The 24,039-nt window shown below is 37.0% G+C and overlaps 1 protein-coding gene across 10 annotated transcripts in view; it reads right to left on the bottom strand.

Moving 5' to 3' along the window:
* Positions 1-654: 654 nt before the first annotated feature.
* The window catches only part of ANKRD26 (ankyrin repeat domain 26), an 89,374-nt gene continuing 65,989 nt past the window's right edge, over positions 655-24,039 (bottom strand). For 3 of the 10 annotated variants that reach the window (XM_029237772.1, XM_029237773.1, XM_029237774.1), the window contains 10 exons: positions 23,842-23,994; positions 20,915-20,985; positions 20,483-20,576; positions 15,995-16,107; positions 14,277-14,406; positions 8,286-8,576; positions 7,483-7,700; positions 5,870-6,098; positions 2,488-2,533; positions 660-1,299 (listed from right to left, as the gene is read on the bottom strand). In XM_029237772.1, the coding sequence (XP_029093605.1) occupies positions 1,163-1,299; positions 2,488-2,533; positions 5,870-6,098; positions 7,483-7,700; positions 8,286-8,576; positions 14,277-14,406; positions 15,995-16,107; positions 20,483-20,576; positions 20,915-20,985; positions 23,842-23,994 (1,482 nt within the window). In that variant the 3' untranslated portion in view covers positions 660-1,162. Of the gene's footprint in view, positions 1,300-2,487; positions 2,534-5,869; positions 6,099-7,482; positions 7,701-8,285; positions 8,577-14,276; positions 14,407-15,994; positions 16,108-20,482; positions 20,577-20,914; positions 20,986-23,841; positions 23,995-24,039 lie in introns of those variants that run through there. The other 7 variants (XM_029237768.1, XM_029237770.1, XM_029237769.1 and 4 more) reach the window with 6 other exon arrangements.

The following is a 24,039-nucleotide window of genomic DNA, read 5'->3' as shown; positions in this document are numbered from 1 at the left end:
GACGTTTAGGAAAGATAAATGTTACATTAGGAGAATATATGGGAGATATGGTAGTTTTATGAAAATGTCTGTTTGAGTCTGGTGCTTGGAACTTTTCTCTAATTTTAAGACTGTTTCCAAAAAGTAAGTAAGTAAATAAATAGAAAAGGTGAAAAGTCTTAGGCAAATTTTATTTCTCCATGAGGAAAGATCTATGAATGAGTGTTTAAAGTTACATATACTAAGTTTTATGGCACTATAACAATTGTAATACATCAAACATTGACAATAAGGACTTCCCTGGTGGCGCAATGGTTAAGAATCCTCCTGCCAATGCAGGGAACACGGGTTCGCCCTGGTCCGGGAAGATCCCACATGCCATGGAGCAACTAAGCCTGTGCGCCACGACTACTGAGCCTGTGCTCTAGAGCCCGCATGCCACAGCTACTGAAGCCTGCGCGCCTAGAGCCCAAGCTCCGCAACAAGAGAAGCCACAACGATGAGAAGCCCGTAGCCCCCGCTCGCCGCAACTAGAGGACCCAACAGTCAAAAACAAATAAATAGGGCTTCCCTGGTGGCGCAGTGGTTGCGAGTCCGCCTGCCGATGCAGGGGACACGGGTTCGTGCCCCGGTCTGGGAGGATCCCACATGCCGCGGAGCGGCTGGGCCCGTGAGCCATGGCCGCTGAGCCTGCGCGTCCGGAGCCTGTGCTCCGCAGCGGGAGAGGCCACAGCGGTGAGAGGCCCGCGTACCGCAAGAAACAAAAACAAAAATAAATAAATAATATTTTTTAAAAAACCCTAACATTGACAATAGCCATAGCAGCAGTATATCCAAATGATGTCTGTCTAAATCTTTAGGTCTATATATAGTGATAAAATTGGAAATACAAAAAAGCTATCAATCAACACCACTATATATTAATGACAAGTTTGGTTGTCTGGGTGCTGGTATCAGGGCTCAGTTTGAGTATGTAAAACTCAACAGTGTTTTGATTCACAAAATCTGCTTAAAAGTAAGTTAGATGCAGAGAAACATGGTTTAAAATACTATATAAATTTTCATCATACACATATAATACAAAAATAGTTTCCTTTAATAAAGATTTTCACATCATGTTTAATGGGAAACAACTAAAATGTTATGCAAACAACCCAGTAGGGAAATTTTTACTATTTCTCTTTTAGATCATATAATTTTTCTTCAAAATCTGTACATATTCTTGTGATGTTTTCAAAACTAGATCCTGATTTAGGTTTGACTCATCAGTAGCTCCTAGAGGAGACGCTCTATAGGATCCAGCTTCACAGTCAGCGGTAGCTGAAAAGAAAAAGAAACGATTATATTCTTTACCTAAAATACTTGCGTTAACTACATATAAGTTAGTTAAAAAAAAAAAAGCTGAGACCTTTCTAAGCGTTCAGAAGAATGAAAAATATCTATACACGACATAACACAAAATACAAGATTACTATTATATAATTTGCCCATGGTTGCACGATGAATTCATTGCTCTTGTGGCTGAGTATCAGAGCTTCTGAGTTTCTCATTCTTCATTCATTTACTCAACAACCATCTGCTAAGGTGCTGTGACAAGCACTGGAATTACAAGATGAAGGTGACACAGTCCACCCTGAAAAATCATATACTAGAAACTGGAAAAACAGACAAACAGGCAATTTCCATACAGAGTCATAAATACTATGACAGGTATAAAAGAGGGTACAAGGAACACTCAGAAGGGACACCCAGCTTTGTGTCAATACTGTCAGCTTTTTGGTGGAGGTGGTATGTAAGTGGATACCTGAAGGACAAGGAAAAAGTACGGGAGATGGAGGGAAGAAGCACATACAAAGACTAAAGGTGAGGAAGAGCACCTGTGGGATTGTAAGCAGTCTATTTGATTAGATGCAGAGCAAAGGGGCAGAGGAAGGTAGTAAAGAGATAAGGCTGAATACTATGGCAGGACCCAAACTGATTTGGGTGTTTTTACTCCAGGATATAAGGAATTTGGAATTTTTCCTGAGAGCAAAAGATAAACCAATGACGAAGTCAATGACAGGAAATTTTAATGTCAGCCACTAAGCGACAGCTACACGAACGTGGCTGCTTGAGTCTGGGTTTTTTTGGCCTTAATCACTGCCAGAAACTTGAGAAGTTGATGAACTCCATGTTTCCTAATAGCATCAGTGTGCAGGTTGACAGTTCCACAGGGATGGCAGAAGTAGAGGAAGGATACAGCCAGAAATAAAAAGAAATACATAGGCTTTTTGAGATTTTTTTTTTAAAGCTATGGAACATGATGAATAAATGAGGAATCAGGATAGCTTTCATTATGAATGTTCATGCTTTCACAGTTTTCATTAGATATGTATAAGAAAAGATATTTAGCCTATCAATAGTATCTGTCATCCAAACAATGGAAAGAGATACCATTTACTACTGAATATTTACAGTTTATGTCCGAAATCAATGTCGAAATTGAATTCATACATTTCGGCAACATACCTTTTTCTAGTTCTCTAGTTATATTTTTTTCCATCTCCTGCTGCATCTGAAATAAGTCAAATATTATTTATGTTTAAGTTAGACAAGAGACATTTTTGTGGGAATGATGTATAGCTCATGAAATGTGGCCTTTAAATAATACTTCTAGAGACTAGAGCTAATTTGAGGATTGCTTGAATAGAAAAATAATCACATAAATAAAATAAAATAAATTCCTACTTATTTTGATTTTAGATGATAGAGAACATATATATGTAATGTTATTTAGATTAATCTGATAAAAAGTACGATAAATATCAGTCTATTGAAAATACATAATTTCAGGGGGTGATATTTGATCTTATTGGTACAAACAAGTTTAAATGGTTCAAGTCATATATTACAATGAATGCATTACTTTGCAATTCTTAGAAAAATTGCTCTTTATAAAATTTAATCAGTTTTTTTTACTCTAATGGATTTTTCCTTAAAATGAGTTTTCCATTCTTAACACTTCTATAAAACCAAAATTTTAAGGTATGTTATATGGTAATAGTTTTTCAACATAGAATCTTAAATACATAAAATGAAGAAAATGGTTCTGTTGTAATGTCATGTCAAAATTCTACTGGCAAAAAATTAAGTAAAGGTATTTTGCTGTCTATATTAGGACTAGAACATTTATTTCAGAAAATCTGCTTGAAGAAAGGAAAAGTAGAGGCTAGAGCCAGTTTTCAAACTCAGTTTCTGATTCATGACTTTCTAGAATTAGAAACAAGGAAAACAACACATAATTCTTTAACTGTAACTTTGTTTCCATTCTAGAAATTAGGGCCAACTTTTTGAAACATTTGACTAATTATAGTTATCTACTTAATTATGAAATGTGTGAGAACATTTCAAACTGTATTACAAGTGTCTCCGCCTAGAGTGTTCTTTTAAAAACCTTTCTTATAAAAGCCACCCTCTAACTAAACAGGGTCTAAAATAGTATACTGAACATAATAAACACTGTGATGATAATGATATCATGATAGCCAACGCCTTTGTAAGTTTTAGGTGCGAAGACAAATTTTTTGGCTAGTAGGTTTCCCAATATTTTCAGAGACTGTTTTCCATAACACTTTTCTGACAACAGCACTATAGAGAGGCCCTATAAAATGAATAATGTGACAACATTACTAGACAGGTTTTGTGAAATTAATAATTCATAACAGATGAAGGAAGAAGCCTTTACTGAAATGATTTTTTATTACCATTAATAAACACTGAAAAATGTAGGTCACGTTTTTACATGCATTGAATTAGGGAATGACCCGTGTAAAATTACTCTCTTTTCCCCCAAAAGCTCTTGTCCTCAATATGTACTTCCGAGACCCTCATGTTGACTTCTAGGTGAGGATCATGTTCAGCTGGAGGAAGTAGTTGAAAGTCGAACACTAATAAGGAGAACACACCTGCATTTTTCTTTAAACTTTTCCATTTAACAAAAATACAGAAAGGTGAGAAAATTATACATGGGAAAACAATATATCAGCAAGTTTTAATTCTAAAGGTTTTTAGTTAGAAGGATTCTCTCACAACTGGTAGTTTCCAAACTATGTCCCATAGAAATGGAAGGTCCCACTGAGGACACTGCAGGATTGAAGGACAAAGAAGTCACAGCTTCAGGGTCTCCAGCCACTCCTTTAGCTAAACAGCTCTATATTTGTCTCTGTTTTATATAATACAGTTTCATGCAAAAATTTTTTTTAAAAAAAAGAAAGGGGGCTTCCCTGGTGGCGCAGTGGTTGAGAGTCCGCCTGCCGATGCAGGGGACACGGGTTCGTGCCCCGGTCCGGGAAGATCCCACATGCCGCGGAGCGGCTGGGCCCGTGAGCCATGGCCGCTGAGCCTGCGCGTCCGGAGGCTGTGCTCCGCAACGGGAGATGCCACAACAGTGAGAGGCCCGCGTATCGCAAAAAAAAAAATTATGTGAACAGCAACAGTATAATAACTATTCTGTGGCATTCTGTAGTGATTATGGAGACATGTCTTTGCATCTTGATAGAGTAAGTAGTGCTCTTCAATCTCTCTTATTAAAACCAGCACGATTTGGCAAAGACCCCACAAGGGAACTATGTATACCTAGTAACTACAACATTGAGTTTAAAATAAACTATTTTTCGATTTATCTAGAATTACTAAAAAAAAATAAACACCTCTTTCCTCCAAAAAAATTAAAGGAAAAAGTTCCCACAGAAATTTTCTCTCACATTGTTTTTGCATTCACACACTCTTTCATCTTCATCTTGTAAAATGATACATTGTCTGATTTTTTGGGTGACAACCCATGAGAACGTTCTAAGTTTACATCATGCTTAGCAACTGACAGAGGGCTTGACATGCATTTTCTTTTTGACCCTGGAGTCCAGTTTCACGGCTCTGAAGCACTTAGACCCAATTTAGCCACAGCACTGTCTAAGAAACCTTAGCTTTGCTCTTCTATGATTTGTTACGATGTGAAGCCAAATGAGAAAACAGATTGAGACTTCATTTAACAAGAGCTACTTTTCTCTGCATCAAGAACATCATGAAAACACCATCAAAACCATAAAACCCTGTGCACTGAGTGAGATGGATATTTTAATAACAATGATACACAATGAAAACCAGTTGCAATTTAAAGACTCCCCATCATAGTCATCATTCATCCAGGTGATGGCAAGATAGAGACATAAGTGGACTTCATTTTAAAAATGTAAATATTTGCTTTGTTTACGTATTTAGAAATGTTCTACAATTGCTCAGCAAGACATTTTATAAAAATTCAATAAAAATGCTCTAAGTAAAACAGTAATTAAGGATGCACTCTCATGTACGAAAATGACAAAAAATTTTAACTTAAAAACAGAAATTAACCTATTTAGTGCTACAAGTCTATTTAATTCACAAAAAGGATTTATCTAGGATTCCTTTAAATAAAAAAAATCCATATATGGTTAAGTGTTTGGATGCCAATCATTCACTTATGCTTAGGCGTAGAAAAACTAGGGTGCAGCAAAACTTGAAAATGATTATGAACCATTGCCAAACTGAAATCAATTAGAAAGTATATCTTTGGTTATTAGGCAATAATATTTAATTTCTAAAATAGAATTTAACTGCAGTTTTTCAAGAAATTTAAAATTTGTCAGTTTAATTACATTTACTGAATAAAGTTAATGATAAATCTCTCTTGAAAATGAGAAATCCAGAGACTTTAAAAAAATCATAAAATTTCTGTCTCTTTATTAGCACAATTAATTATGGCTTTTACTTCGTGTGTGTAAGTCACATAAACAATTCAGAATTTCACTAAATTAAAAACAAGAGTTATTATCAGAAATCTGAAACCCAAGGGAAAAAGGATAATATAACTAACCTTGGTCAAGTAAATCTCCATGCTCTTATTTGAAGGACGTGAACTTGAGGTAGAAATCTCTAAGTTTTCTCCTGGAGTAAGATTTCTATTGAGCACTAAACTATTATTAAGACTTCCTACACAAGGTGGCTCCAGGACTGGCCTCGTAGTAAGAGTGCTGAGTAAAGATCTGTTCTGCTGTTTCTCCACCAGTAGTTTGGTACTGATCTCTGCCAGCCTCTCATTAGTCCTGGAAAGATGGCAAAACACCAATTTCATTCATTTCATTTTCCCGAAATGATTTGCATTTTTTAAATTGCCATAATAGTAAATGGAATGTCCCATTAAACCACGTTTTAACACTGAAAATGGCTCAGAGCAGACCTACTATAAACAATTCTAGGTGTAAAATTGTTCTAAAGAAGTATATATGTGTCTGGGGGATCCTTAACTAACAAGTAAGTCAAAGTCAGGAGAGGAAAGAAATGGTGTCAGCGATGGAGACGGCTTAACAGGTGACGCTTGCTGCCTTCTGCGATGGCTGCACTTAGACACCCACCTTTAGTAAACCAGTTCAGGGATGAAAAAACAAACCATCCCTTAAAGACATTTTCAAGCATTTGCTTTCACCACCCCTGTATACACATTTCACTCATTACCTCAGAGAAATTAAGCATTCGGCACTGAGGAATAATCTAGAGCAGCCGTCCCCAACCTTTTTGGCACCAGGGACCAGTTTCGTGGAAGACAACTTTTCCATGGATGGGGGTGTGTGGGGGTTGTCAGGATGGTTCAGGCGGTAATGCGAGCGATGGGGGGCGATGGGGGGCAGCAGGTGAAGCTTTGCTGGCTTGCCCACTGCTCACCTCCTGCTGTGCGGCCCGGTTCCTAACAGGCTGCGGACGGGTACCGGTAACACTGTTACTGAAGCACTGGGGGTGGGATCTGCCCTTGCGGTCTTCCACGCACCCCCCACGCAGGCCACCGTGTTATTTTTAGACACTTTGTGAATGATACGGCCTTTCGCCCCTCTGTTACTTTCCCCTTATTTCACAAGCATGCCTTTATGTAGAGTAGAAAAACGTCAAATACAGTAGTTTGTCTCAGGGCGCCCTCTAGCGATGATACCAAAGATCATAATCAAGAAAGTAAATTTACCAAATGCTAAAATGTGACGCTTTGCGTTTAAGCTGTAATCTTCCAAAAAATAATTAAACTCGTTAATATTTCTATTAACGGGAATTCCAACACGAAATTTTATCTAAATTACAAAGTTTCAAAAACACTTAGCTTAAAGACTAAATCAGGTTAACTATTGTTTGGCCAAAAAGTTCTTTTGGGTTTTTCCAGTAACATCTTATGGGAAAACACAAACGAACTTTTTGGCCAACCCAATATATGAAAATATAAAAAATAAAGTTATGTAAAACGAACAAAAAGGTGGGGAGATGCAAACTGGACTAACATTTTAAAGGCGACTTCACTTACTAACATCATTTTCCAAAGTTATACTATCTAGTTAGCTTTCACTTCCTACTAATCTCATGAACCTGGCTCAATAAAAATTATGCTTTAGAGGCAAATTAATGAGCTAAATTTAAATTTATTTTCTATGATTCTATGTTTTGACTTACTTGTTTAGTTTATTTGCCAATGACTTTCTAACTTTTAGTTCTTCGAGGTAGAGTTGCTTATATTTTTCCAATTCTGTTTTATTAGAATCTTCTTGAAAAGCTTTCATTTTGGAGAGTTCAGATTCCAGATCTTTAATTCTGAGTTCCATTTGACTTCTTACTGAAGCATTATTATTCTCTCTTAACTGCTCTAAGTTTTCTTGAGATACTGCTTGTGTCTAAAGTAAAATAAAAAGATACATGTTTAAAATAATTATAACCTGAATAATTATAGTATATTTGTGCCCTTTAGTTTTGCGTCAATGATTCAGAGAGCAATTTTAAATGTGAAAAAAAAGCTGAACTTTAAAAATATTTATCATCAATGTAAACTGAGTTAAATCTTAATTATAAAATTAAAGTTGGATCATTCTTATATTTGTACCCATGTAATCTGATAATTCAAAGAATAATAGGATCAATTTAAAAGTTTTTACATTGAACAATACAACTAAGAATAATCCAAGAGTATAGTACAATTTCTAAATCACAATATTTTCTTTTCATCCTAATAGTTTTGTTTTATACCAGTTGGTCTTAAAAATAGAATGATTCTCTAGTGAGAATCGTTCTGAAAGATCAATTTAGTGAGAATAATGATGGAAACCAAAATATTTAAAGGGAGAAACAAATGCCACCTTCCTTCCAGGAATTTACAAAACAAACTACTATAAGGGAAGTAGAAGAAACACATAAAATGTATACATCCGAAATGTAATTTATAGTGAAGTGAATTGAAGCACATTACAGATCAAAAAATTAACCTGTAAAAATAGGTTGACTTCTTTTAATTTTTCTATTATATCCTGTCTTGCTCTTTCTTCAATCTCCCGTTTATACTGCTCTACTTGACTGTGTTCTATCATATTCATTTCTATATGACTTCTGAGGTTCACTACTTCTTGTTCCAACTTCTTTTTATTCTTCTCTAGTTTTTCACATTTCTTTTGCATTACTTTCATAGATAATAACTCCTGTTGAAGAACTTGATTTTTTGCACCCAGATGTAGACATTTTGAAGATGCAGTTTCCAGTTCTGCTGTAAGGTCATCAATCTGCATGAATAAAATAAAATCGTTTGGTAATTAGGGACGTAGACTTGAGAATAGCCTAACTCAAATCCAGTATCAACTTTTAAAATAAATTCAGTTACAATAAAATGGTGTCTATATTGTAGCATGTAGGACCTTCAATTACTAAGAAAATGAAGAAAAAAGTTCAAACCACCAAGAGCCACAAATATATATCCTTTACCGTCATCATTGTTACACAACATTTGCATTTGATTTTATACTCTTTTATTCTTCTATTGTTTCATGTCTTTCCTCCATAAAATGATTATAAGTCACCTCTTAGTAGAAAGTCTCTTACTCCTTCCCCACCCTCATCTTAACCCTCCATGATTTTTAAAGTTTTAGGGATATCATATTGAGTTATTTAGGGCTGAATTAATAAATGCCTCCCAAAATAAGACTCTGAAAATCAGACTCTAATGAGTCTTGTAAATATGGCTTCTAATACCATAAGCCTTTTTTCTGAACTACAAATATTTTATGCTAATTTGAATTGCATTCCAAGGAGAAATGCTTCACAGGGTTAAGGAGAAATCACATCTCCCAGTGTAATAATTTAGCGAGATGATCCATAAATTTTTCTGAACAAAAAAGTGCCATTAATTCTTGTAATGCTTTGTTACTTTCCACAGAATAAGAGAACATACTAAACAAAACAAACAAAAAAACTTGCTGGAATTTCAACGACACTGAGTTGGGAAGAACTTCCCTTTAGACAGAATGATTATTTGGTAAGACAAGGCAAGTGGATGTGGTAGTTTTAAAACATGTCTACAAATTCTTTCACACTTATCTCACGAAATTCCCAGGGCTTCCTAAGACTGTTAATGGAAGCCTGACGGCCCTTGAAGAGGCTGAAGGTGACAGCTTCTAGGCAAGGGAAGAAAATGACACTGCAACCTGGAGGAAGGGGGACTCTAGCTACAAAGCAGCTGAAAGTAAAACTGATGAGAGGGATAAGCTAAAAAAAAAAAAAAGACTATTAAATATAAAGGATCCAGGACTCATTGGGTTCAAATATCTGTATCCCATTTACAGCATCTCCACATGCCCAAATAATGCTAAAACAAAGAAATAGTTTCTGGGCTAAGATGAGATTTAGGGTGCTGCCAGGAAAACATGGTCTAAAGATGAAGCCAAGACTGTAGAACCCTTTATTAACACCCTGGAAAGACTTAAGTTGGTGCCTCAAATTCCTTTAAGGATCTTAAAAAAGCATAAGAATTTTAAAGGCATCATCCTACAAGGTTTCCCGTCCTACAACAGCTTCACAAGAAGCCCAAGGGGAAGAGCTTATCTCAAAAAGATTTGGGAGGGTAGCTTTTCCAATGGCATGAACCCCAATAAAATTCACAGGACACTCAAAGCTTTAAAGAGAACTGTGGTGACAAAAACACTGCTTGCTAGCTTGGATTAACAGAGACCAAGACAGTACAAAATGAGAAGAGGCCTTTGGGATTTTCTTAGAAGTTCTATAAGTCCCCCTTCCTCCAGGTTTCAGTGTCATTTTCTTCCCTTGCTGGCTTGAGAAACACTACTCAGCTGCAAACACAGGTCATTTCTTACGAAAAGGACAGAACGAAGAGCTCAGAGGGTACAGCAAAGGAGAATCCCTTCCGTGGTCGGGACTAAGTCCTAACCAAAGAGCTGGCAGCAGGTATGAGGCTGTATTTCAGAACTGCTATGGACCAGCATGTCTTCCATTTTCCATTTCTGAATGGGAGCGTCTTTAGCAGTTTAGCAGAATGCTGGGTATGTGGGTGGCAGAAAATTTGTCCCTTTAGTTCTCAAGTCTTAGTACTGAGAGGATTGGTACTCAAGGGGCTATACTCTAGAAACCACACCCAGGAGCCTCATCCCCATCCGTACCTGGTGAAAGACGGTAAGATCCTGGACTCAAGCCTGAGCCTGACACCATAATAATTGAGATTTGTGGGGGAACTGAGTAGGGATAAGTGTATTCTTCATGTGGAAGGAATATAAAAAATTGTGGCCAGTGGGTAGATTATGCTGGTTTTTAAATGTATCCATAAGTTTTTAAAAAAATTTATTCCATAAAAAAAGGTAGACTATGGGCCAAGCATAAGTGACTTATTCCTAATGAACAGAATATGGTGAAAGAGATGCTGTGTGAATTGCAAGGCGAGGTTAGACAAGGCAACACAGCTTCTGCCTGGCTCTTAACCTTGGAACCCAGCCCCATGTTGTGAGAAGCTCAGGCCACAAAGAGAGCCTCGATGTTCAGGGTAGGTGTTCCAACTGAGGGGAAGAGAGGCCAGCTCGCCTGGCTATGCTTTTCCTGAGTATAGATTGTGAACAAAATAAACGTTGCTTATTTAAGCTACTAAACTTTGAGGAGATTTTTAGGAAAAAAACAGATAGAAAAGTGGATAAAAAAAAAGAGATAATAAGAAACATAACTTCGACACAGTAGAAATTGGTTTCCTATAAACTGGAATCTAATAAATGTTGAGATTAATTTGAAATGACAAACAGTGCTGATGAGAAGAAGCAGATAAGAAATATTCAGGAGGAAGTTTTTGGCAGGTTCCCTTCACTTACAATTTCTTACAGATAGGCAGGTATGCCTCTTCAGAATTTCCCCTCAAGTTTGAAGATAAGGAAGGTTGGTAAGCAAGGAGACATATGAAGTATAATAGTTGAAAAACAACTAGAAATCGTCAGTTTAATTACCAAAATCAGACTTTTTTACTTCATCTCAATTAACTGAAATTCTAAGGGATAGGCAGCCTTGAATATTTATTAATCTAGGACTCAATCTTCATTGTCCTTTCCTCAGAGAGGAAATAAAACATCATGGAAGCATTTTTAATCTTCTCAGTAGTAAAACAAATGCAGTGTCCTTTGGCAGTATATAATTAAATACAATTTTTCCTTTACCTTACTTAAAGCTTGTTTGTAAGGGAAGGTAGGACTATCTCATTTTTACACTGTACCACAGTGCTTCTCTATATCATAAAAACTGGCTTTGAAATTTTGAAATTCAAATTACTAATCTATTATTTGTCCCAGATAAATTGATTATTACCTTTTTAAAAAAATTGATTTTATTTATTTTTGGCTGTGTTGGGTCTTCGTTGCTGCGCACAGGCTTTCTCTAGTTAACGGCGAGTGGGGGCTACTCTTCGTTGAGGTGCACAGGCTTCTCATTACAGTGGCTTCTCTTGTTGTGGAACACGGGCTCTAGGCGCATGGGCTTCAATAGTTGTGGCACACAGGTTCCATAGTTGTGGCTTGCGGGCTCTAGAGTACAGGCTCAGTAGTTGTGGCGCATGGGCTTAGTTGCTCCATAGCATGTGGGATCTTCCCAGACCAGGGCTCGAACCATTGTCCCCTGCACTGGCAGGCAGATTCTTAACCACTGCACCACCAGGGAAGCCCTACCTGGTTTTTAACAGCTATACTCTTAAAATTTTTTCTTTGGATGGGATGAAATAGTTATTCTATTCATTATGTGTTAAGCTATAAAGTACAGCTATGCATCTCTTTCTTTTTAAATAAAAGAAGGTAGATACAGGGAACTGTGGTTTCTGAGAATTCAGGATCTATGTCAAGAACGAGATCAGCATGAGTGTTATACACAAGAACCACGTCAAAAGATTTAATTGTGAATTGCAACATGATGGCTTAGAGAGACTTCCAATGAGGAAAGCTGACAGCCCAGACTTAATCTCCTCCTAGATGGTGAAACCTATGGATGAGTCTATGAATTATAATGAGCTAAACATAATGAAGCAGATAGCAGACTAAGTCAGCAGATCTTGTGACCAAGATTTGATGGAAACTGGAGTGAAGTGGGGGGCGTTGGGTGAGAGACTAAAGGTCTGAATGGAGGGAGAAAAAAAGGAATGGACTTTACCTTTGTAAACCCACTTCCCATCATGTCATGGGGTCAGTGAGGCATAAGCTGGCCACAGGCTCCTTCAAGAGGCAAAAAACCTCCATGGAAGTAGAGTTAAAGACATTCCACTACACTGACTTTTTATTATTACATAAAACAACTGGTAATAGGCAAGATGACTAAGAAAGAATTCTCATAAAATCTGACTTGGTACTGGCATAGGACAGACATATAGATCAATGCATTACCATTGAGGATCTAAAAGGAAAGCCCCACATTTATGGCCAACTGATTGTAAGAGTGCCAAATAATTGAACGAGGCAAGAAGAGTCTTTTTAACAAATGGTACTGGGACAACAGAATATCCACATACAAAAGAATAAAATTAGACCTCTACCTCATACCATATGTAGAAATTAACTCAATATGCAAGAGCTAAAACTACAGAATTCTTAGAAGAAAACACAGGTGTTTATCTTCATGACTGGATTTGGCAATTCTTAGATATGACACCAAAAGACAAAAATCGACCAACTGAACTTCATCAATATTAAAGACTTCCGTGGTTTGAAGGACACCATCAAGAAGGGGAAAGGGCAAGCTCCTGAATGAGAGAAAATACTTGAAAATCCTATATCCGATCGAAGATTTGTATCTAGGATACAAAAAGAACTCTTACAATTCAATAATAAAAAGACAATCCAACTTAAAAATGGGCAAAAAGTTGAATAGACAGTTCTTCAAAGATACACAAATAGACAATAAGCACATGAAAAGTGCCTCAACATTATTAGTCATCAGCAAACGCAAATCAAAACCACAATGAGATGCCACTTCACACCTACTAGGATGGCTATAATCAGAAAGACAGGTAATGACAAGTGTTGACGGGCATGTAGAGAAATTGGAATGCTTACACACTTTGGATAAAAATGTAAAATGGAGCAGCCACTCTGGAAAACAGTACAGCAGTTCCTCAAAACGTTAAACAGAGTTACCATATGATACAGCAATTCCATTCATAAGTATATTCCAAAAAGAAATGAAAAAAATATGTTCACACCGAAACTTGGACATGAATGTTCATAGAAGCATTATTAACAACAGCCAAAAAGATGGAAACAACCCAAAGGTCCATCAACTGATGAATGGATAAATAAAACGTGGTATGTCAATACAAATGAATATTATTCAGCAATAAGAAGAAATGAAGTATTGATCCACGCTACAAAACAGACGTACCTTAAAAATATTATGCTGAATGAAAGAAGGCAGTCACAAAGGACCCCATATTCTGTGATTCCACTGACATGAAATACCCAAAATAGGCAAATCTATAGAAACAGGGAGTACAGTCGTGGTACTGGGGCTGGGAATACGAGGAAGGGAAAACTGGCACAGGGTGATGGCTGAAACGTATAGGGTTTCTTTATAGGGTGATGAAAATGGTCTAAAATTGATTGTGGTGATAACTGTATAACTTTTTGAATATACTAAAAGTCACTGAATTGTACAGTTTAAATGAGTGAACTGCATGGTATGTTCATTATATTTCAATAAAGCTGTCACCAAAAAATAATGGATGCTTTGGGGTAATGGTGTGCTGCTCAGCTTCAGATCACTAGCCATGGTTCAAGACACAGACAGTCAACAGTGTGCCCTTTTTATGGGAAAATGATATAGGAAAAAGCTGTCTTTTTTACCGGTATCAAATCTAAAACATTAAGAGACAAATCTGCATTTCACTGCTCAAAGCATGGAGTGATTTATATTTCCCCAAATTAAGTGACTTTTGGGTCCCAAAACTGATTAAAAATTACCTTATGTTTTAGCATATTAATCTGAATATCCATTTCAATTTGATTGATTTTTAAATCTCCATGGAAACTAAGCTCTCCATTTTCATATTCATTTAACTTCCTTCTTGGCATTTTTAAGAGTTTCTTAAGTCTGTAGAAATGCATAGAATGAATAAGTCAAGTTCTTTAAGAGTAGATAATTAATAATTATTTAAACAGATATATGTTCTATCATATAAAATAAATGCTATAAATTATAATTCTTTCTCATATGTTCTAATCCAATATTGTTTGAAAGCATAATGACTAAATTATAATCTTAGGTAAATAATATGAAGAAAAATTTTATGACACACGCTAAGAGTTAATATAGTGTGTGTATACATATATTATACAGTTCTTATAAGTAAGCTGTTATTAGTATTCATTTTTAGTATGTTAATATGAAATATTAACTTATTATTAAATACTAGTTATAAACCAGAGATCAGTATCCAAGTTGAAGAAGAAAAGCATATCATATGTGAATGTTTTGAAAAGACACAAAAAGACATTTTGGTACCTACTGACCACAGCCTCTACAAGAAGCAAAGAAAGAACACACAAAAAATATCGACACTCACTCAAAACAGAAAAAGAAACAAGAAAGAAAAATCTTTGGAGTCTGAGCTGACGGGGAAAAAAACCAGGCTGAGCTTCATAAAAAAGGAAATCAGCAGAGAGAGAATGTGTACCAGTCTCTTCAAGCTGTTTTAAGAGATCTAGAAATCTTGCCCAGCACAATGTTAACAAAATGCCAAGCAATGTAGAGAAAATTAAATGAGAGAAAAATACTAATGAGAATCAGGAAAGAACCATAAGTATAATACCAAAATCCACAGATGCTCAAGTCCTCCTAAGCACATACTCCTGTATACTTTAAATCATCTCTAGATCACTTATAATACCTAATACAAGGTAAATGCTATGTAAGTAGTTATAAATACAATGTAAATAAATGCTATGGACATAGTTGCCACCTGAGGCCAATCCAAGTTTTGCTTTTCGGAACTTTCTGGAATTTGTTTCCCCCTGAATACTTTCAATCTGAGGTTGGTTGAATCTGTGGATACTGAGGGCTAACTATGCTCAGCAAATAACCAGAAAGGAAGCCATGTGGAGGCATCACAGACATTGGGAAACACTCTATTTTTTTTTTTTTTTAATCTGAGTGGTCAAAACATGATCACTAATGTTATTATTCTTTAAGTCATACATATGTTTTTGTATGTATATTCTAGAACTAAACTTTTAGAGCAGAAAGAAAATATAAGCAAAATCAAGGTAGTTTTTGATGTTGTTAAACAGTGACACAAATAGGTTTTTAGATATTAAAATACTTGAACGCTGAAGGGGAAGAACACAACTAAAAGAAGGCAGGATTACCAAAAAAGAGCAAAGATATCTTGCAGACATAAAAATTCAAGGTAGATGATGAAGAGCAGAGTGACATTACTATATGCAAGGCACTCTATTGTTATTGTTTTAGAAATCATTAAAGAGGAGCTGTAATACTGGGGCACTCAAAACAGTTTCAGATTGTGCTGTGAGTTTCTAAGGTAAACTTTTAAATAGGATGGATGATTTAAGTATGAATATACACATACAAAATGAATTTGTATCTAAGGTTTTAATAAAACAAAATTATAGTTAAATCAATTAGTTAATAGTTGAAATTATCAGAAATATTAAAATCTTACCCAATAATCTCTTTTTCTAATTCACTATTTTTCTTCATTTCTTGATCCAAATTATATTCCAGAGACTGTTTTAACTCAATATATTTCTTTAATTGCTCCTTTTCATCCTCAGACTTTGAAAAAAAAATTTTAATTATTTTTTAAAACCTAGAGACTTACTCTTCTTTCTTAAAAATATTACTTCTCATGAGTTCATGAGTAATATACATTTATAGTGAAACGCAGTTTATAAACCTGATGCCAATAAGGACAGACTTCAAAACTAATGACTTTTCTTGAAACAGCTTATATCGATTTTTCATTTTCATCATTTCATCATTTTCCTAGAATTTAAATTGCCAAAATTTATTTGTTAAAAACAGACATTTTGGGACTTCTCTGGTGGCATGGTGGATAAGACTCCGTGCTCCCAATGCAGGGGGCCTGGGTTCAATCCTTGGTCAGAGAACTAGATCCCACACGCAGGCCGCAACTAAGAGGTTGCATGCCACAACTAAGAAGCACACCTGTTGCAACTGGGGAGCCCGCCTGCTGCAACCAAGACCTGGAGCAACCAAAAAAATAATAATAAATAAATAAATAAATAAATAAATAAATAAATAACACAGAGGTTTTTACACGCTAATGAAATTTTTTTAAAGAGTGGCTATATTCACGTTTTAGTTTCTAAAGATGCCCTAGAAACATTTTCATCAATGGTTTAAGATATTCCAGGTTTTGTTAAATCACATCTTACTAATATAATCTTTGAAAAATTCCCACACAACATGAGATAAAGCCTTTCATTCTCTGTAAGCGTTCTTCCATAGGTTTCAATTTCTCCATTTCTATTAACCATTCTTCTCTTTAAATAAAGTTTAAGTCTTCTATACACTAAATAAAAATGTAACTTCTTCTTGATTCTTGTAGCTTTTTCTCTCATCCCCACCCCCGCCACTGGACTCCTACATTCTTTTTTTAATTAATTAATTAATTTTATTTATTTATTTTTGGCTGCGTTGGGTCTTTGTTGCTGCGTGCGGGCTTTCTCTAGTTGTGGTGAGCGGGGGCTACTCTTCGTTGTGCTGCGCGGGCTTCTCATTGTGGTGACTTCTCTTGTTGCGGAGCATGAGCTCTAGGCACATGGGCTCAGTAGTTGTGGCTCGTGGGCTCTAGAGCGCAGGCTCAGTAGTTGTGGCGCACAGGCTTAGCTGCTCTGCGACACGTGGGATCTTCCTGGACCAGGGCTCGAACCCGTGTCCCCTGCATTGGCAGGCAGATTCTTTTTTTTTTTTTGCGGTATGCGGGCCTCTCACTGTTGTGGCCTCTCCCGTTGCGGAGCACAGGCTCCGGACGTGCAGGCTCAGCGGCCATGGCTCACGGGCCCAGCCACTCTGCGGCATGCGGGATCCTCCCGGACCGGGGCACGAACCTGTGTCCCCTGCATCGGCAGGCGGACTCTCAACCACCGCGCCACCAGGGAAGCCCGGCAGGCGGATTCTTAACCACTGTGCTACCAGGGAAGCCCCGGACTCTTACATTCTTTAACGCATGGTCTCATCCACAATTCATCTTTCATCACTTATTCTCTTCTTTTACACTAAATTGACTTTCAATCTTGTAACTCCACTAAAAGTTTTGAGGGTCATCAAGAACTGTTTCTTCAGTCCTTACCCTGCTTTACTTCTCAGCAGCAACTGCTAACATGACCACACTCTGCCTCTGCTCCTCTGAGCCCACCTCAGTCTGAATGACAGTAACCCTTGATGTTCAGTCCTTGACCCTTTCTAATCCTCTTTCTAAATTCTCTCAGGGCTCCTTACATCTCAAGGCTTCGTACCGGATTCCCTAACCTACCTTTCCAGCCTTGACCCCTTTGCTGAGATCACCTGTACTTTTCTCTCCCGCTTCTCGCTCCTCATAGACAACATCCTCAGCCACACTCATGAGCCATTACTCGGTGTGGATTATCCTTGTACAGAGCTATTCTTGGACACTTTATGTTTATTCTTATTGGTGTTACTTTGAGTGTAGTGTTATTTTCTAATCTTGGGGGGCACCCTCACCCTTAGCATGTTGACCAGCATACTTTGTCTTTATTTTCTTTTATAATGTGAAAGTTTTTCACAAGGATCAGATTATCAATTATTTGCCCTTGTTTTCTTTTTTTTTTTTGGCTGCATTGGATCTTCGTTGCTGCATGCGGGCTTTTTCTAGTTGCGGTGAGTGGGGGCTTCTCTTCACTGTGGTGCGCGGGCTTCTCACTGTGGTGGCTTCTCTTGTTGCAGAGCACAGGCTCTAGGCGCGTGGGCTGCAGTAGTTGCAGCACATGGGCTCAGTAGTTGTGGCTCGCGGGCTCTAGAGTACAGGCTCAGTAGTTGTGGCGCACGGGCTTAGTGGCTCCCCGGCATGTGGGATCTTCCCGGACCAGGGATCGAACCCATGTCCAATGCATTGGCGGGCGGATTCCTAACCACTGCACCAGGGAAGTCCCTGCCCTTGTTTTCTTTTGAATAATTTCCTATTCCATAGAGACCTGACCTTATGGAAATCTTCTGACACTCCTTTCAGGTGAATACTCAACTATATTGTTTGGAGTCTTGAGTCAGATAGAGCTCTCTCTTCTTCCCAGCCCAGATTCTTCATCTCAACACTGTGCTGACCATATATCTTAACTCAGGTTGGCTCTGGCCTGGGGATTCCTAAGATGAGAACTTTCTAGAGAAGCCAGGGCTACTGACTGAGTTGGTGAAAAGCTGTCTCATTAAATTTTTGATTTGTGTAGACCTTAAAGTGGCCAATAATTCTATGTCATAATCCTAACTCATTTCTATAGGAATCTACAGAAAATCCCTCATTATTTTTTTAATATGCTTAATCAGTGTGGGGTATTCTTACAAAATTTTCAATTTCTGATACCCGAATAGATTTCTGTTTGACAATGTAAGGGGACATCTGGCACTCTCATTCACATGAGACTCCTTTTGTCAACATATTGTATTGTCACTTGTAAGAAAAGTATGCTAATACAATGTGACTAATTTATATCAAGTCTAGAAAAAATAATTTTCAATGTTTCTTTGAACACAAGAAGGGCCAGTCAATAGAATGTTCTAGTTCCCCTGACAGGTATATCTGTATAATGACACTGCATGAATCTAACTATTGTGATGGAAAGAGACGAGTTGGTAGGTGCATCTACCTCATCCCTCCAACTTAGGGTTCACAATAGAATGTTCTGATTTTTAAATCATAGGTAGCTTCCCCTACAAAGGAGAATATAAATGGCAGGAGAATCCCTTTCTGCTTGGTAAATAGTTACATAGCTTTCACTATACATTGATAAATTGGAATCCTGGATTACACATCAGTCTTTTCTGAGACTGGCTGTTACACCTTTGAAAGGCTGATTAACTCAACTGTCTGAGAAAAAAATTGTTCCTGAACTTGCTATGCTAGGAGCACCTGTTACTATGTAAGGCCCTGACTGAGCAGCCATTTCTACTTTTTCACTGGTATCTCTTTTCTTTTTTTAAAGAAAAAAGGGGGACTTCCCTGGAGGTCCAGTGGTTAAGACTTTGCCTTCCAATGCAGGGATTTCGATCCCTGGTCAGGGAGCTAAGATCCCACATGCCTCCTGGCCCAAAAACCAAAACATAAGAGAGAAGCAGTATTGTATCACATTCAATACAGACTTTAAGAATGGTCCACATCAAAAAAATCTTTAAAAAAAAAAGTAAAATAAAATCCAAGAAAGGAAAAAATATATTCCTTTCAGAAAAATGCTTGCATAGTGACCTAGTATTCCTTCTTGATAAAGAAAACGAACTACAACATTGAAAGCAACTCATTCTTGGGCTTCCCTGGTGGCGCAGTGGTTGAGAGTCCGCCTGCCGATGCAGGGGACACGGGTTCGCTCCCCGGTCCGGGAGGATCCCACATGCCGCGGAGCGGCTGGGCCCGTGAGCCATGGCCACTGAGCCTGTGCGTCCAGAGCCTGTGCTCCGCGACGGGAGAGGCCACAACAGTGAGAGCCCTGCATACTGCAAAAAAAAAAAAAAAGTAATTCATTCTCAAAATAGCACTGGAGGGTTTAGATTACGAGGGAAATTCAGAATTCTAGATCAAATCATTATTCAAATTTCTGGACTCAAACAGATATTTGTGTACCACTGTTCATAGCAGCATTATTAACAATAGCCAGAAGGTGGAAAAATCCCAGTGTTCATTGACAGATGAATGAATTAACAAAATGTGGTATATATAAAATATTGCTTTTGGACTGTCACAATCTTTTTAATTAAAATCTTACTAGAAAAATCAATTTTATTATTTCAGTCAACTTCCTCTATAAAGAGGAATTATGCTACTAGTAGCAAGTAGTATCAATATAAAAATAAACTCTTTTATCAATGAGACTTTTCATATTGTCCAAAATATTCTTATATATTACTAGTATAAAAATTAAAATTCCTTTTCAGCATGACAGAAATTAAGAGATTGACTTACTGAACTCGTACTTAACAGGTTTTTCTGAAGCTGTTCAATTTTGCCGGCTTGCTTTTTGACTGTAGCTTTTAACTTGGCATTTTCAATTTCAAGCCTAAAATGCATATTTTAAAATAATTATTCTTACAAATAGATTTTTAAAATACCACACACATTTTCTGAACAAACACCTGCAGGTTCAATTACATACGTTCTTAGAATTTTGAAAAGTAGATGATTTGGCAATTGTGCCATTTTCTAGTTGTGTTCTGTGGATAATGTGAAAAATTTAGAAATAATGGATAAAAATTATGCATTTCAAAATAGCTCAAAGCTGAAATGTTTACCCAGCCTCACAATGATGTATTTATTGTCATTACTGATATAATTCTCATACTATACTGCTTATCTGCTCTATACTTAAGTTATTTTCTGTGCTGCTTCAAATTGTACTTTTGGATGTGATCCTGCGTCTTCTCAGCACATCTCATGGCCTCTGTACGTCGATCCTGTGCTTCTTGCAACTAAAAGGAGAAAAAATTTTTTTAAATTACTGATAACCTAGCAAATCCGCCATCATCTGTTTTTATGTCTTTCATCTGCATATTGTTTATGACTACTTTCCTGCTGCAACAGCAGAGTTGAGTTGCTACAACAGACACCTTGTGAACCACAAAGCCTAAAATATTTACTATCTGGCCCTTTACAAGTTACTGACCTCTAGTACTAAACCACAACATCACTCACGCTTTAAATTATATTTTATCACATAAATACACGAACTTATAAATTGGCCAAATGGGGAAAGACATTTATATTTTTTATTCCACGCTCTATACCAATTATAATTTTAAATATCCACATGTGTGAATGACCACAGCTCTTCCAGTGATTATGAACGTTCACACTACACACTACTGTTGGTGACAGCCAGATGCCTCAGCGACTAGTGTGAGAGGCAGTATCTACACAGGAGCCGGAACGCGTGGGTTTGAGTCCCAATTCCACCAGTTATTTGTTGGATGTCCTTGAGCAAATTACTTAAATTTTCTGTGTCTCAGTTTCTCCAGCCGTAAAATGAAGATAATAATAGCACTGACCTCACTGGGATGTCGGGAAGATTAAATTGGGGGAGGGGGGTAAACATCACATATTTAGAAAAGTACGTGGCACATAGTAAATGCTAAGTGTTTACAATCAGAATTATTACAATTGCTGTATTTTATGTTCTAAACAATTTGATATTTTAGGCAGATGGCGCGCCAACAGAAGTGGCCTCCTGTACAAGTCCCACTGAAAGCATTCTCCATACCACTGAAATTGGCAGTAAACGGGGAGTGTGAGGACCAGAATGTATGTGCCCAGTACTTCAAAAACTTTCACTGATTCCACTAATCAACCAGTACTTTCTTCCACTTATAATAATTTATAACTTACTTCCTCTCTGTACTACTCAGAGGGCAGTGATCATGAATTTAATATGCGAATAGCACCTCCTGGATTGAGTGGTACATAACTTACATGACCATCAGAGGAAGGGTTAAGTCACTGGCATGGAAATATCACCCTATTGCTAAATCAAAGCTCTGAATCAGTTCACTCCCAGCGACTGTTTATGTCTAGAAAGTACTCGGATGAGAAAGTTAAGGTTATGTGGTATGGATATCGGAGAAGCTATCCACAGAGCTTTACAGTTGGTGAAATGCTATAAATGTCAAAATCCCCAGTTCTGGCTGCATAATGAAGGAAGGTAAATTTAGATTTTTTTTCCAGAGTGAGGGAAAAAAAAAAGAGCATTTAATTGAACGATTCTCCTCTATTAGATTAAGAGCTTTTAATTTTATATTTAATTAATTAAAATACATTTTAATAAAAGATTTATTATATCAATAGCTCCAAGAAAAAATTATTGGTATGGTATAAAGTACTTAATTGTATCCTAGCAACTGTTAAGCTAAAATATTTTCAATTTATGCAAGACAGGTGCCGTGCATATCAATAAATATTCCCTGTTAGACAAATTTATACTTAGACAAGATTCTCTCTCATGAAAAAAATTAAAAGTGTAAAACTGAGGGCAAAACTGTTCTTCACAGACTAGATGTCAGGGTCAATGAGAGCTAGGACAGTCAGAGAGAGCTTCATGGAGAAGACTGGGGGCCAGGTCTGAATAAATGGAAGATTAGGCAGGAGGAAAAGAAACTGTAAAGACAGAAAGGACAGCATGAGTAAAGGCCAAGAAAAGGTGAAATCAGCCAATTAACCCAGAGGATAAAATCCAACAGCAGGGAGATAAAAATTATGTCCACACAGTAACTTGTAAATGAATGTTCACAGCAGCATTATTAACAGCCCAAAGGTGGAAATAACCCAAAGGCCCATCAACTGATGAATGGATGAATGGCTTAGCCACATAACATGCTGTTCGACAATAAACAGAAATGGAAGTACTGATATGCGCTATAACATGGATGAACCTCGAAAATGTTACGTCAAATGAGAAAAGCTAATCACAAAGGACCACATACTGTGTGATTCCATTTATATGAAATACCCAGAACAGGCACGTCTACATAGACAGAGATTAGACTGGTGGTTGCTGGGGCTGAGGGAGATGGGGGCCATGGGTGATGGCTAAGGGATGCAGGGTTTTCCTTTGGGGGTGATGGAGATGCTCTATAATTGACTGTGGTGCCAAGTGCATGACTCTCTGAATATACAAGGAGAGATTCAACTACACATTTTAAATGGGTGAATTATACAATATGTGAATTATCTCAATAGTTTTCTTAAAAATACAATGGCAGGATCTATATAATTTTCTATTTTGGGTGTACATACTATACACGATCTGAGTATCTCTACGCTTCTACAATATATCTAAAATGAAAAGAAAATGAAGGCAATGCCTAACTTCAACTGGTTTGTATAATGACCTTTCTGCACAAGTTATTCTGAAATCCATGAAATAAATATCCACAGATACTATATCCATTCACGAAAGTGAAGATGAAAAATGACAATTTTATGGAACATTCCATTAAACATTATCCTCTGATTTTATCTGGCTTGCTTCATCATGGTAGTAGAGATATCACTAAAAAATACTGTTTAATAGAAAAAAAGTCTGTCAACTTCTGTGATGAATCATGCACAATTCTCAACTTTCCTAAGGGTAAATAAACATTGTAAGAAAAAATATATAATGCAAACGGCAGAATGAAAGTCAGAGTTTAAGAAACAAGTGCAATATAAAGATAACAAAATTGTAATAAATTTACTTGTAACGAAAATACAAAAGAAAGCCGTCCAAGAAAATTAGTGTCCTAAAACACTTTATCCTATACATTAAGTATTGACACGTTAAATTTCATACATACCTGACTGGTGACTTGACGTAATTTTTTCTTTAAATCCTGTGCCTCATCTTCTAAATTAGTACGATAACGTGACGTGACCTCCAGTGAAGCCTCTGACATAGATTGCTTTTTTAGGGTATCAGCCAATTCTTGTTGAAGTTGTCTCACAAGTGCCTAATAAGATACTCTGTCACTGATTTTATAAACTACCTTATTATT

This window comes from Monodon monoceros, unplaced genomic scaffold, assembly GCF_005190385.1.
Source record: "Monodon monoceros isolate NGI ecotype Baffin Bay Population unplaced genomic scaffold, NGI_Narwhal_1 Super_Scaffold_21, whole genome shotgun sequence".
In the NCBI taxonomy this organism is placed as follows: Eukaryota; Metazoa; Chordata; class Mammalia; order Artiodactyla; family Monodontidae; genus Monodon; species Monodon monoceros.
Note: the sequence above shows the minus strand (reverse complement) of the source record. Positions and strands in the feature narration are given on the sequence as shown.